General features: G+C 38.9%; 1 protein-coding gene across 1 annotated transcript in view; it reads left to right on the top strand.

The window, feature by feature from the left end:
- stard9 (StAR-related lipid transfer (START) domain containing 9) overlaps positions 1 to 13,320 on the top strand; it is a 35,432-nt gene that overhangs the window by 6,900 nt on the left and 15,212 nt on the right. Inside the window, exons 3-15 of the mRNA XM_060879941.1 lie at positions 234 to 362; positions 8,659 to 8,775; positions 8,878 to 8,910; positions 8,993 to 9,051; positions 9,188 to 9,300; positions 10,173 to 10,315; positions 11,107 to 11,174; positions 11,310 to 11,407; positions 11,489 to 11,689; positions 12,092 to 12,189; positions 12,283 to 12,360; positions 12,452 to 12,526; positions 12,638 to 12,817. Of these exons, the coding sequence (XP_060735924.1) occupies positions 234 to 362; positions 8,659 to 8,775; positions 8,878 to 8,910; positions 8,993 to 9,051; positions 9,188 to 9,300; positions 10,173 to 10,315; positions 11,107 to 11,174; positions 11,310 to 11,407; positions 11,489 to 11,689; positions 12,092 to 12,189; positions 12,283 to 12,360; positions 12,452 to 12,526; positions 12,638 to 12,817 (1,392 nt within the window). The remainder of the gene's footprint in view (positions 1 to 233; positions 363 to 8,658; positions 8,776 to 8,877; positions 8,911 to 8,992; positions 9,052 to 9,187; positions 9,301 to 10,172; positions 10,316 to 11,106; positions 11,175 to 11,309; positions 11,408 to 11,488; positions 11,690 to 12,091; positions 12,190 to 12,282; positions 12,361 to 12,451; positions 12,527 to 12,637; positions 12,818 to 13,320) is intronic.

Genomic DNA, 13,320 nt, shown 5'->3' with positions numbered 1-13,320 from the left:
AGAGAATAATAAAAGGAAGCTGGCTACACATGTGTTTAGTATCAGTAATTCATGCTTTAAATACACTCTCTCATAGGATATGACCTCATCAGAGCCTGTTAGAGCTTTGGCATTGGAGATATGACATTTTTCACACTCTTGCCTCTGGGTCTTGAGTTCTCCTTCTCTTGTTTCTCTCTCTCTCCCTCTCCTTTTCTCTCACTTACTCACTCCCAGTAATTTCCTTTTTACAGCTGGATGGGCGTATGGATGTGCGAACTGAGGCTCCAGGTGACTCCAGAGAGAGGCTGTTAGAGTTTCCCTTTGATTACTGCTACTGGTCCGTGAACCCAGAGGCACCCAACTATGCATCACAGGAGGAGGTGAGCATCATCTCATGCATGTTTATCCCCAGCACTGTCATGTTGCTGTAGCATTGATGAGCTCTGTAGTTTTAAGACTACAGATCCAAGACAGTTACACAACTGTAGAACCAGAAGACAGTCAAAACCCCTAGAAACCCCTCAAAACACAGTATCAGAGGTGTTTCTTATTGCTTATCCAGTTATATCTAATTTAGAGCTAATTGCATTTTGCAAATCTACTTTGTGTAATGGGACGATTAGATTCACGTGGATCCCTGAGTGTGCATAAGGCTTTCTTTTCCTTAGTATTCCTCCTCAAACCACTGTTTAGTTCTTTGTCTGTTATAAAGCTTAACAAGCGTATACACACACACACACACACACACACACACACACACACACACACACACACACACCATTTTACATTGCAAACTGGTAATATTTAAAAAAAATATAATGAATAAAAGGGATCATAATAATATGCCCTGAATAATTTCACATATATTCAGATACTCATGTACAATAACGACATATACTCCACAATGTCAATGCTCGAGAATCACTCCTCTGTCTGTCTGTCTGTCTGTCTGTCTGTCTGTTTTGTTCACAGCCTTTGGCAAACCGTCTGAGACTATATAAGCAAATATTATTGGGAATATTTTTAGAATGTTGTTTTAAATACAAAAAAAAAACCTAGATATTTGGCAGACATCCTGTTATAGGTTGAAATAGTTCCCAAATAATAAAATGTGAACGAAATGCTTATATTAGGCAACGGTTCTGTTTTTGTTGAGTTTATGCAAGCAATCATTCCACAAGTTTTATGTGATACTGATATGCTATGCACTTGTTAATGAAGAATTGGCATCTAAAATGAAAACGAGTTCGTTTTAATTGTGTTACATTCCGATAGTTATAGCTAGTTTTTTTTTTATTGGCTAATTAGCAGGATGTATTTTAATATCACATATAAGCTGGAAATGGGAACATCTGCTGTTTTTCTTTTCAGCTGTATCAGCATATGATAGTCACCAGTGTTGCCAGCTCATTGCAGAGAAGGTGGTTAATACATGTTAAGCAGATTCTAGAAGTCACCTGATTAATTTGCTTAGTCAATGATGATTGATGCCCCACAATGTTCACAAATGTTGAAGAACTAGATTCGGTCACTCTACTGTGCTACAAATGTAGCTCTATCACTCTATTTTATTATCCAAATGGGATTAATACAAATTCCAGCATGTACCAGAAGAATCTGGGTTCCCCCTTCCTCATGAGGCAAGAGCATGTGTTAAACTGTAACCAACTATAACAGTTGTTGACTTAGCACAGTGTCATATCTATACGGGGCTCCAGAACCCAGCAGCCTACATTTACTTAGTATATCAAGATTATGCCATAAAGGTTCTTATAACATACTCAACATACTTTTTTATATTTATAAATATTTTTAAACCTAATGTGTTAAAACTCCATATTGTGTATTATCATTGGCTCTAAAAGCTTAAAATGTTCAATAAACCTAAGAACCTGTTTGCAGTCCTACATAGCCATGAAGTTTGTCTGGGTTTGTTTTGAGACTTTAGTGTCTTCTTGAAAAGCTAATAATCTTCAATAATTATTATCTCTAATAATCTTCCAATATTTTAGTCTTGCCGGGTCTAAACGTTTTTGTCCAGCTATCCATTCATCAGCAGCTCTTGCGAAGCTTAATTGCTTTTGAGCATACAGCTATAAACCAAGACTTTACCCGCAGTAGCGTAGCTCTGGATTCGCACTTGAGAGACGGGTTCACCGTAAAACTGCTGCTGGAGGGAAATCCAGCTCCACTTTCATGCTTTATCTTTCTTTCTTCCTGTACCTTGAGATGGCTGTGTATGGAAATGTAAGCAATTAATGTAGTGAGAGATTGTAGATCATGGAGAAGGTTCTGTATGCATTCAAGTTGGGAGCGAGCAGGAAGAAGGAATCAGTGAGGAGGGGGAGGTTGTCTAGGCCATGAAACAGAGCAGATAAAGAGGAGTAATGGAAGCCAGCTGTTGTGCTCATGTGCTCAGAGCTTAGAGCTTTAGGAACTTTCTTAAATCTTGTCTAGTTTGTGTATTAAGCAGGAGAGTTAACATGTGAGTGTTGGAACAAATGCACCGATGCGAGTGTGTGGTACATGAGCTAGGCTGAGAAACAAAGCAGAAAGTGGAGATCTTAGTGGGGTGGAGGGAAGAGGGAATTCCAGATCCGTCTACAGCCAAAAGCACAGCTGCTTAAATGAAAGATTGCACTGCGTGGACGTCACTGATGAAAAGCTGGGAAACAAAGCTGGTTTTCTTTTCCAAGTGAAGTCAGCTCTTGTATTTCTGTTTCTCTAATTTTCCTCTCTTTTCTCCCCTCCCTCCCTCTCTCTTTCTCTAACACACACACACACACACACTCCCTCTCTCCTCTGGAGTCAGTGTGAGGTTTGATTATGTCCTCTGTATTTGTCATTTTGTGTGTCTGTATGCACTGCTAGTCTTGAAAAATAATAGACACACTGTCTGCTCATCGCATATCAGCGGCTCTTTCTTCGTCACTGCACACACTCTGGTTAATTTATTCACAGACTGACATTTGAATTTTTCTATCAGTGGCATTCGAAAAAAGAGCATTCGAAAAAAGTTATTAGCAGCGGAGAGGAAACAAGATATTTTATATTACCCAGTAAACACACTAACAAAGACAACAATGCAAAAAAAAAAAGCATTTAAACCCAAGCTCCAGAAAAGATGGAACGATATTCCGTGGAACGATATTCCACTCAGGCCGCGGAAGATATTTAACCCTCATAAGAATTACTGTTCATGAATGACTGAATTTCTGAATACTCCATTGAAACTTCTGTGCCTCTTAATTTGGCCTTGATTTAATTTAGATAGCCACTTGCAGCAACAGGTGGTTGATAAATGCTATTCCTGACTTTCCTATCCCACTGTGCAAACTTGACCTACAAAAGTCTATGAAAGTATGCCTGATGAGGCAAGTTGAGTCATTGCCAGTGAACTCTCTCCCAGTCCCCTCCCTCTCCCTCACACACACACACACTCGCACGCACACACACATTCACTCACCCATTGGCTCCTTTGTCACTGGTTCACATGAAGATATAAACAGGATATTAAACTTAGCATATCCATAAAATGAAACCATAATGTTCCCATAACATGACACTAAACATTTATAATATATAGAACGTTTTTAGTAACACATCATTTCCCAGTGACTTTACATTTGTCACAACTTTTGCTTTTCCTTTTGTTTCATTGGTGTTTAAGTTATTTGCCAGCTGTCCAGTGCAGCCTTCCAGTGTTGACCTGCTTGGCTGAAGTCACTCAGAAACACTAAGAAACCCGGAACAAATATCCTGTATCCTGTATCAGGAACAATATTGTACAATCTTCATCCATCTTATGCACTTTTTCATTATTAAGCCAAATGTGTTAGATCACAAAATGATTTTTTTCTGAAATTGGTGCAACTTGTAATGTAAACAATACAGCCAAATGTTTATGAACTGCTGACCATCACGCCCATGATTTTTTAACATTCCATTCCAGATTTATCCCTCTTTTTGCTTTTATAATAATTTGCACTCTTTTTAGGAAGGCTTTTCATTGAATTTTGGATTGTGGCGATTTGCTTATTCAACCACCAGAGCTTTGGCACTGATTTTTGGTGAGGAGCCCCAAGCTGCAGTCAACGCTCCAGTTCATCCCAAAGGTGTTCAGTGGTGTGGAGGTCAGGGCTCTGTGCCGGACACTTCAGTTCTTTCACTCCAATCTTAACACTCCATGTTTTCATGGATAGTACACAGGGCCATTGTCATGCTGGAGCAGATTTTGGCCCCATAGTTTCAGTGAAGGGAAATTTTAAACAGTAAAAATTTCCTGTACAACTGGTTACTATACATATACTTCCCATATACTATACTATATGGGAAGTCGTGGCCTAACTGTTAGAGAGTTTGACTCCTAACCTTAAGGTTGTGGGTTTGAGTCTCTGGTCAGTAATACCACAACTGAGGTGCCCCCCCAACCCCCACTGCTCCCAGTGCGCCACAGCATAAATGGCTGCCCACTGCTCCGTGTGTGTTCACGGGGTGTGTGTGTGTTCACTGCTGTGTGTGTGCACTTTGGATGGGTTAAATGCAGAGAACGAATTCTGAGTTTGGGTCACCGTACATAGCTGTATGTCACGTCACTACAGCTTTGTGGCAAAAGTTTGGGGAAGAACCACATATAGGTGTGATGTTCAAATGTCCACAATCATCTAATGTATTTTACAAACCAGCCCTACGATTAAGAGCTCCTGATATTATTCCAGCACATAAAGATGTGTAATGTGATGTGTAAAATGTCAGTTGAGCCAATACGATGTTTCATAACTCACATTATTAATAACTTACTCAACCTGCTTTGACTTTATTGGAGGTGGTTTGGTACCTTAAAATCTAATTGTCAGTTATAATAATCTAATTCCACAGCCACAATTTGGAAAACTATTTGGAAAAATTTGGCACACTATTTTTAATAATAGCATGCCACTGAAATGAATCTGTCACACACCGTGAATGTTATGGAGCTGGATCTGTGTTTGCGGTTTTTGAATGACATCATTTAATCCATACATCTTTCCAGCGAGCTGTAATATAATAATAACCTTTATTTTCTATAGCGCCTTTAAAAGTACATCTCAAAGCACTTTACAAATAAAAAGCAAATAAAACAACAAAAATTCACCACATAATATAAAGATTAAAATTAAAGCAACAAAAATAGACTATAAAATAAGCACAATGTAAAATTACAATTAGTTAAATTAAAAGCTACCCTAAAAAAAGAGTTTTAAGCTGAGATTTAAAAATGCCAAGAGATTTTGCTTGCCTTATCTCAGTTGGTAAAGAATTCCAAAGTTTTGGAGCTAGTGAAGAGAAAGCCCTGTTTCCCATCGATCGTAAACGAGTTGAAGGAACAGTTAAAAGACCGGTTTCAGAAGAACGAAGGTTGCGAGATGGAATATAAGGAATTAAAAATCAGTCAGATATTGAGGAGCCAACCTGTGTAAGGCCTTGTAGGTAATCAAAATCTTAAAACCAACCCTAAACTTAATGGGGAGCCAGTGCAAGGACTCCAAAACGGGAGTAATATGATCTCTTAACTTTGTTCTAGTTAGAATTTTAGCAGCCGAACTTTGCACTACCTGCAATTTGTTTAAGGTAGCTTTTGACACCCCAGCCAACAAGGCATTACAGCAGATACGGGAAAAGACAAAAGTGTTGATCAGTCTCTTAGCAACAGAAAACGACAGCATTGGACGCAATCTGGCAATATTTCTGAGATGAAAGGAAGACGTTTTAACCGTATTTTGGATATGTGGCTTAAATGTTAACCTTATTCAAACTTATGCAGCATATGTCTCCCTAGATCAGATGTCATATGTGTCACTGACATATTAGGCTGTGGTTCAGTAGACTTCACTAAGTTTCATAGGTCTTGCTTCTGAGTCAGCCACATGAACCTCTGTCTCTTCTGTGCAGTCCACCACAAACACTGATTAAAGTGCTTTTGCTAAAGTGGATTTATTACACGTCGTATACACACATTTCCCCCCTTCTTTTGTACTTTTGATTTTTCGGTGACTTTATTTATAAGCCTTACTTTTTAAACCTGTTCAGTCCGCTGTAAACTCTGCATACTACACTGAGGCCACTGTCGTTTACTATACAGTATAAGCTCATTTGACATTCCGAATGAATCCTCAGATAGACGGACTGGTCTTTTCTTTTGTGATTGGACAAAACCATGATTCTTCAATTAATTTCTAAAATATATGTTGTATACTGATTTACACTTGCTGCCAGTTTGGCAGCACATGTTTGCATTTTTAAAGCTGCCGAAAGAAAAAGGAGGCCAGCTAAGGCTTGTGTATGTGTGCTGTTGTTTTCATATGGATTTCCTTCAGGAAAACAAGCATACACACAAACACAGGCTCCGAGAGCCGTGAGCTTCCTGTTGATGGCAGTGTTAAGTCTTTGTTTTTTGCTTCACTGCTTTTTGCGTGTTTGACTCCTCAGTGACTCTCAGTGCTTTAAATTAATCTAAGTTCTATGCACATTGGAGGCTGATGTTTCAATGCAGGACATTTTGTTAACTGTTTCTTCCACCAATAAATGTACATAGAGTTTTTAGATATAACTAGAGGAGAGCATCAGGATTGGGATTCTGCGGGAATCAAAAACTTTTTTTTTTTTTTTAATTTACGTTTCCTTATACACACTGAAATGCATTTACAAGTTTATTGGTCAGGGTTTCTGTGATTGAAAATAGTCTACTAGTTTATATTGTTTATATTTTTTCTGGAAAACAGAACCACCCAAGTTAGTTTAAAGTATTAAACAGAAGGCACAAATTACACTAATGACAACTCCTGAAATATTTTAGACCAATTAGGAACTCAGATGATGTAGATTAACCAAAATTCACAGAGTATGCTGACAGAGCCTTATCAGTATTTTTTATTATCTTACTAAGAAAAAAACCTTCCTGATTTAAATCTGTACACAGATACAGATAGTGGTATTGTGTTACACCTTAAATGGAGCCTTGGCATTATGTGTGCTCATCTGTACGTGTCTAAGCCTAAGTTTCTCAATCTTTTAACAGTTTTGGTCTCCATTAATTTCCACTCCAATTTTGACCTAAAATTAGACACATTATTTAAATATGTTGGCCATTTAATTTTTTAATGAATGTTTCCATTCATTGGCCTTCCTTTACAGACCCCCAGAGGTTCCCAGACCCCACTTTGGGAACCAGGGCTCTTGGCTATTATGTATTGCAGTAGAGTGTGTTAGATTCTTAAAGAGATTAATTATTTTCATGCTGTGACATTAAAAGCTGTAAGTGACCCTAGCCTAGTGAAGTGCTTTCCCCCCCCACATTGGTTTCTTAAGGCAGAGGAGTCAAGCTCAGGCTAATTAAGTGAAAAGAGGACAGGAGTGCCAGCACTCTTTAGAAAGCTGCTGCTGATCCTCTCTTTTTGTAGATTGCCTGCCAATTAGCCCCTATTCAGGATGCCCATTAGGAGGGTGGAAACTGCTCGACCGCATAAATCCAGCTGAGTATTGTTAGTCAACACATCTGCCTTTCACTAGCTTTGGAGCGACTTTTAATTTGCTGAGTCACACCGTACACAGAGGGCAAAGGTCATATTTACGTAATCCCTCACACACCTTTTGTTCACACAGCAGAGCTGATGAAGTGTTATTTGAAGTTGAGAGGTGTGCCGGATTTGAGCTCTCTTTACTTTCTCCGCTGTACAGTAATAAATCTGGAGACATGTATCAAACCATAGCTGTCAATGTGTTAATGGAGCTTGGCAGGCACGTAGACAAGGTCATTTGTATTCTTATTGTTGTAGAATTGCACCACTGTCAATATTTGATCTATGAAATTGGTCTAAAAAAGCAAAGCTCTTTTGTTTTGAACTATTTAACTTACTCCCAATGCACACAAAGGTCTATTCAGTCTTGAAATCAGAAAATGTCTAAAAAACATTCTCTGTTTAGGTTGAGTACTCATACCTGCATGTGCTCTAGAGAATATCCATATGGATTTGATGTGTTTTTCTGAAATCTGACCTGGAAAGCTAGTAAGACTCCCACCTTTCTCAGTATGTGTCTGATGAAGACCAAATGCTGTGTGAGCGGAGAATGTGCTGTCTGGGTTTGTGCTAGCCTGCCAGTGTGTGTATGAAGGGCTGAATCTGCTGCCTCCTTCTCAGTAAGAGGAGAGGAAAAAGAAAACATGTGGTTGTATAAGACCTCCACATGGTCATATCAACCCCCTCAGTACCTTTTCCAGCCTCTATCCTTCTATTCTACTTTTACACTTTACTGTGTTCCAGCTGCTTCTGATATACACAGAAGTTTATGAGCTGATCAGGTGTTCTGACAGAAGACTTCAGAGTATGAGACTGAAACATTGATGTAGATTTAACACTGATACATTTGATGTAGATTTAACATATTGTTTCTTGTTTGTAATCATCATTGTTGGGCTGATGATTATGACTTAATTTTTTCTTGGATTAATTACAGAATCTGAATCTGATGAGAATACAGTCATGTCAACAAAGACCTTCTGCGAATGAAGTGTTGTCCTAAATGTCTTCCATTAATATCTGATCCTTGCTATACTGCTTCTACATCTCATGCCATGTAAGAGGTTGGTCAGTATTATAGAGCGTAAATTGAGTGTGAAAACGTGTCCTTTTTTTGTAGGTGTTCCAGGATCTGGGCATGTGTGTGTTGACTGGGGCAGCTGAAGGTTACAACGTCTGCCTGTTTGCATATGGACAGACAGGCTCAGGGAAAACCTACACCATGATGGGCAATCCAGTGAGTAACAGAAGTGCAGGCTTTGCTTACTACATAACTATGTGTGCTTTTATTAAATGTATTGCATAAATGTAATCATTTCAACTCTTCTTTCTAACGCAGGATTCTATTGGATTGACGCCAAGAATTTGTCAAGTAAGTTTCTGATATGAAATGTAATATTTTTTAATCATAATGTGAAAGTCACTGTGTTGTATCTTTCTTCCCATGAATTCAGGGGCTGTTTCGATCTGGTATAGACTCTCCTGATGGACAGACCTGCAGGGTTGAAGTTAGGTAAAAGAGCAATGTACCCCTGCACACATGTAGTGTGTGTTTGTCTATTTGTGTCCTATGTATGACCCAGACTTGGGCTAAGCACTCTTTGTTTAGGCGTGAATGCTGTAATTATTTTTCACTCCCTCTCCTCCAGTTTCTTAGAGATCTACAACGAGCGAGTACGTGATCTGCTGAGAGGGGCAGAACAGAAAAAGCCAGTGGCACTGCGTGTGAGGGAGCACCCAGAAAAAGGACCATATGTGCAGGGTAAGAGTTCGAAGAAAAACAGCTGTTTAGAATAGGAATTAGATTCATTTTTTAACGAAACCAATCCTGAACAACAAACTACAAACCAACACTGTTCTGTTTACAGCTGGTATAATTAAAGAGCAGTGCTTTGGCTCAGCTTCAATTTCCTTAAGCCTGTTTTGCCCCGTGTCCAACATCCAGTCATTGTGTATATCAAGAGAAAGACTTGAACAGCACAGGAAATGACCTAACTTTCCTGTGGCTGTAAAAAAAAAAAAACCCAGTGGAATACACACACAGTCTGCAGCAAATATCTCTCTCTCTCTCTCTCTCCCTCCCTCCCTCCCTCTCTCTCTCTCTCTCATTCTCAGTAAAGTACTATTAATATAGGCTAAGTATTTTGGAGACAAAATGTTAATATGATGATTATAATAAGATTATTAATTAGAACTGCTTGTCGTAGGGCTTGTGCTCTATTAGCTAGACTAGATAGTTGTTTATACTGTAAAAGCTCCTGATCTGTATCTTCATGATTTCTGCATTGCACTGCTGCCACACGATTGACTGTTCAACTGATTAGATAACTGCATAAATGTACAAATGTTCCTTATAAACTAGATGGTGCTTATGTGTTTGTGTGTCTTCTTATTTCTTTGCATTCTGTTATTGTAGATAAAATATATAAAATCTAGAATTAGTTCACTTCACCTCTTCATGTAAAAGTAATCCAATCCAAATAGTGCTTTAGATGTAAATACTCACCCTTTAATTAAATGACTGCACACATGCTTGACTGAAGTGCTTCTCATTAACAGAGGACTGTAGAATACAGTTGTCTTGTGTATAAAAAAGGAAGATAAAGATGCTTAAATATTATGTGTGTGTTCCAGGTCTTACTCAGCATGTGGTAGAGGACCACAAGCAGGCAGCAGATCTGCTGGAAGTGGGCATCGCTAACCGCATCACAGCTGCCACACATGTTCATGATGCTAGCAGCCGATCACATGCCATTTTCAGCATCCAGTACACACAGGTCTTTATCCCACGTCGGTTCAACATCAGTATTGAACTAATTTCTATTCTGGCAATTCCTGTTAAAAAAATGGTTGGTTTTGAGACCAGTTAGACTTTCTGTCACAATACAAATGATGCCAACAGACTGAACAGGTAGCCTGAGAAATTACCTGTTTCCAGCTACCATCACACAGACAGACAGACAGACAGACAGACAGATAGATAGATAGAGTGACAGCAGCCTGGAGATGATGCTGTGCAATAGTTTGTCCATGATTGACAAGAGCCTGTTAAGTGCCCATCGGTGTGCCACAGATTTCAGGCTGCCAGGCTGTGCCACAGTAGCAACAGAGGAGGAGCCTGTGAGATTTACCAGGCATGTGGTTTAATATGGATGTTACTAACCAAATGGAAATACTGAAATCTCAAGTTGAGCTCAAATTGAAAGTTTTCTCTTTTTGTTTGCTTCCATTTTTCATGACCGGTGATATGCCAGTATTGAATGATAGCTCAATATATTCTGACAAATGTAGCTAGTTCATTTTCTGAAAAAAGATTAAAAAAAAAATAAATTAGTCATTTAAATTAGTCAATTAAATAACTATGTACGTAAGCCAATAACTAAGCCATGTACGTAGGATCACAGTTAATGGAAAAGTACACTTTATTTATTATTATCTATTTAATTGAAATGTGAATAAACTATTTTACTAACTACTACTAAGTACAAGCTCTTAATATTTCTATTGGTATTCAAACTGTCACTTTGAAATATGAATAGCATTTACCTATTATTTTGTTCTTTTGTAGGCAATACTAGAGAATAACCTTCCATCTGAAATAGTAAGCAAGATCAACCTAGTGGACTTGGCTGGCAGGTTGGTGATTTATTTATTTATTTATTTTTGAATCCACAAGTTTTAATCTACTTTCTCTGACTACGATCAGTTTGCCCCCTAGTGGGGCTGCTTGGTTATTTCACACTCCTACTGTTTGTGCTTGTGCTTCATCAGTGAGAGAGCAGACCCTAACTATTGCAGAGACCGGATTACTGAAGGAGCCAACATCAACAAGTCTCTAGTTACTCTGGGAATCGTCATATCTGCACTAGGTATGGGATATTTAAGCAATCTTCGTATAATACAGACTTATGTCTATTATGGTTTGATGTGTTTTCTCTGACATCTCCTAGCTCAGAACTCTCAGATGTGCAGCAGCAGTCAGAGCATTAACAGCATGCTGAGTGAGGGCGAGTCCATCTCGGTCGGCAGTCAGTCCAGTTCCCTGTCCAGCAGCAGCCGCAGACACTGCTTTATCCCCTACAGAGACTCCGTCCTCACCTGGCTCCTCAAAGACAGCCTGGGTGGCAACTCCAAAACCATAATGATTGCAAGTAAGCCTATTTATGGATTATAATGATTCATTACACCTTACTATGCCACAGCATTGTTGCCTACTTGAATTACTTATTAGTGAGTGTTGCATTTCTGTTATAACGCAGTAATTTCAAGCAGAGGTTTATATTCATTATGCTACATTGCTATTCACCTGATCTTGAATTGCTGGTTATGTTCAAGATCTAAGGCTTTATGAAAGTCTTATTTAAGAAAGAATATTGTACAGTTGATATAGTGATTCCTCCAGGTGAACCTGTGTGCAGGATAAGCACTAGAGAAAATAGATAGACAGATGATTGGCAAATAAAATATTTTATAATCAACACTGGGGTGGTGACCCCTTCACACCATCACTGGTTATTTTCACATAACCGCAAATAATCTTCTCATCCCTACAGCAATCTCGCCGTCTTGCAGCAGCTACAGTGAGACTCTCAGCACCCTCCGCTATGCGGCTCATGCCAAGAACATCGTCAACAAGCCGAGAGTCAATGAGGTGTGTTTGCAAATGAGAGTTTCTACCAATCCATAACTACTACTGTTCACTGATACTGATTAATCTTTATTTTCTGTTCTGTTTTATTCTCAGGATGCCAGTGTGAGGCTGATCAGGGATCTTCGTGAAGAGATCGATCGACTGAAGAGCATGCTGCTGAGCTTCTCTGTGGTAATTAACTTCTCTTAGCAAATGCTCGCAGGAAAAGACAATAAAAGTACTAACTCATATCGACATTGTTTTTGCTGACTGCTTACTGCAGAGAAACCCCAGCCCGTCTCTGAGTGATGAGAGAGACAGCAGCCTTTCAGACATAGTCCTGCAGAATGAACTCAAGGTTTGTTAATATGAGAAAATATTATACAACTTATTAAAGCAATATTAAAAACATTTGGATGTTCATTTAGTCTCAACTATAATAATCTCTGTAACCTACCCTCACCTCCAGATAGAACAGCTTACTAAAGACTGGTCTGAGAGTTGGCAGGATAAGCGAGCTCTTCTTGAGCAGTACAGTGTAGACATTAACCAGGACAGAGCAGGAGTTCAGATCCATTCTCTCCAACCCCACCTCATCTCTCTGGAGCCGGATGTCCTAAGCACAGGAGTCACCATTTACCACCTCCGGGTAAGAGCCTTAATAGTGCTCAGTTTCTCTTCAGTTCATAAAAGGCTCATAAAATTAGACCTGTCTAACATCAGCTAATTTTTTTATATTCTCAGCTATATTTAGATAGATCTTTTTCTAACTAATAACTCTTTCTTTTGTTCAGATTCTCCTTTTCTCGTCTTTCTTTTCTTACTCTTGCTCTATCTACAAAATTCTTTGAGATGCCTGCCACAGTCAGGTAAAGCAGCTCTGCTTTTCTGCACCAGCTTATTTCTTTCTTCAAATTTCCTTTCTGCTGTTATGTGTAAATGATGAGGTAAAGTTGAGTGTTTTTGTTTTCAGAGGCTTAGAGATTTTATCAGGCTCAGGGCCACTATACAGGATCTGCAGTTGTCAGTGTGTGTAAAGTCAAAGTCTCTCTGGGGAACCCTTTATTGAGAGCCTCTATGTGAAGTCCATCAACAAAGCCCTTTTTGTGATTTAAGAACCCTTAAATATCCAAGGGACCCTTAATGAAGTGC

Source organism: Tachysurus vachellii, chromosome 10 (genome assembly GCF_030014155.1).
Source record: "Tachysurus vachellii isolate PV-2020 chromosome 10, HZAU_Pvac_v1, whole genome shotgun sequence".
Taxonomy (NCBI): Eukaryota; Metazoa; Chordata; class Actinopteri; order Siluriformes; family Bagridae; genus Tachysurus; species Tachysurus vachellii.
The sequence above is the reverse complement of the archived record's forward strand: the minus strand, read 5'-3'. Positions and strand labels throughout refer to the sequence as shown.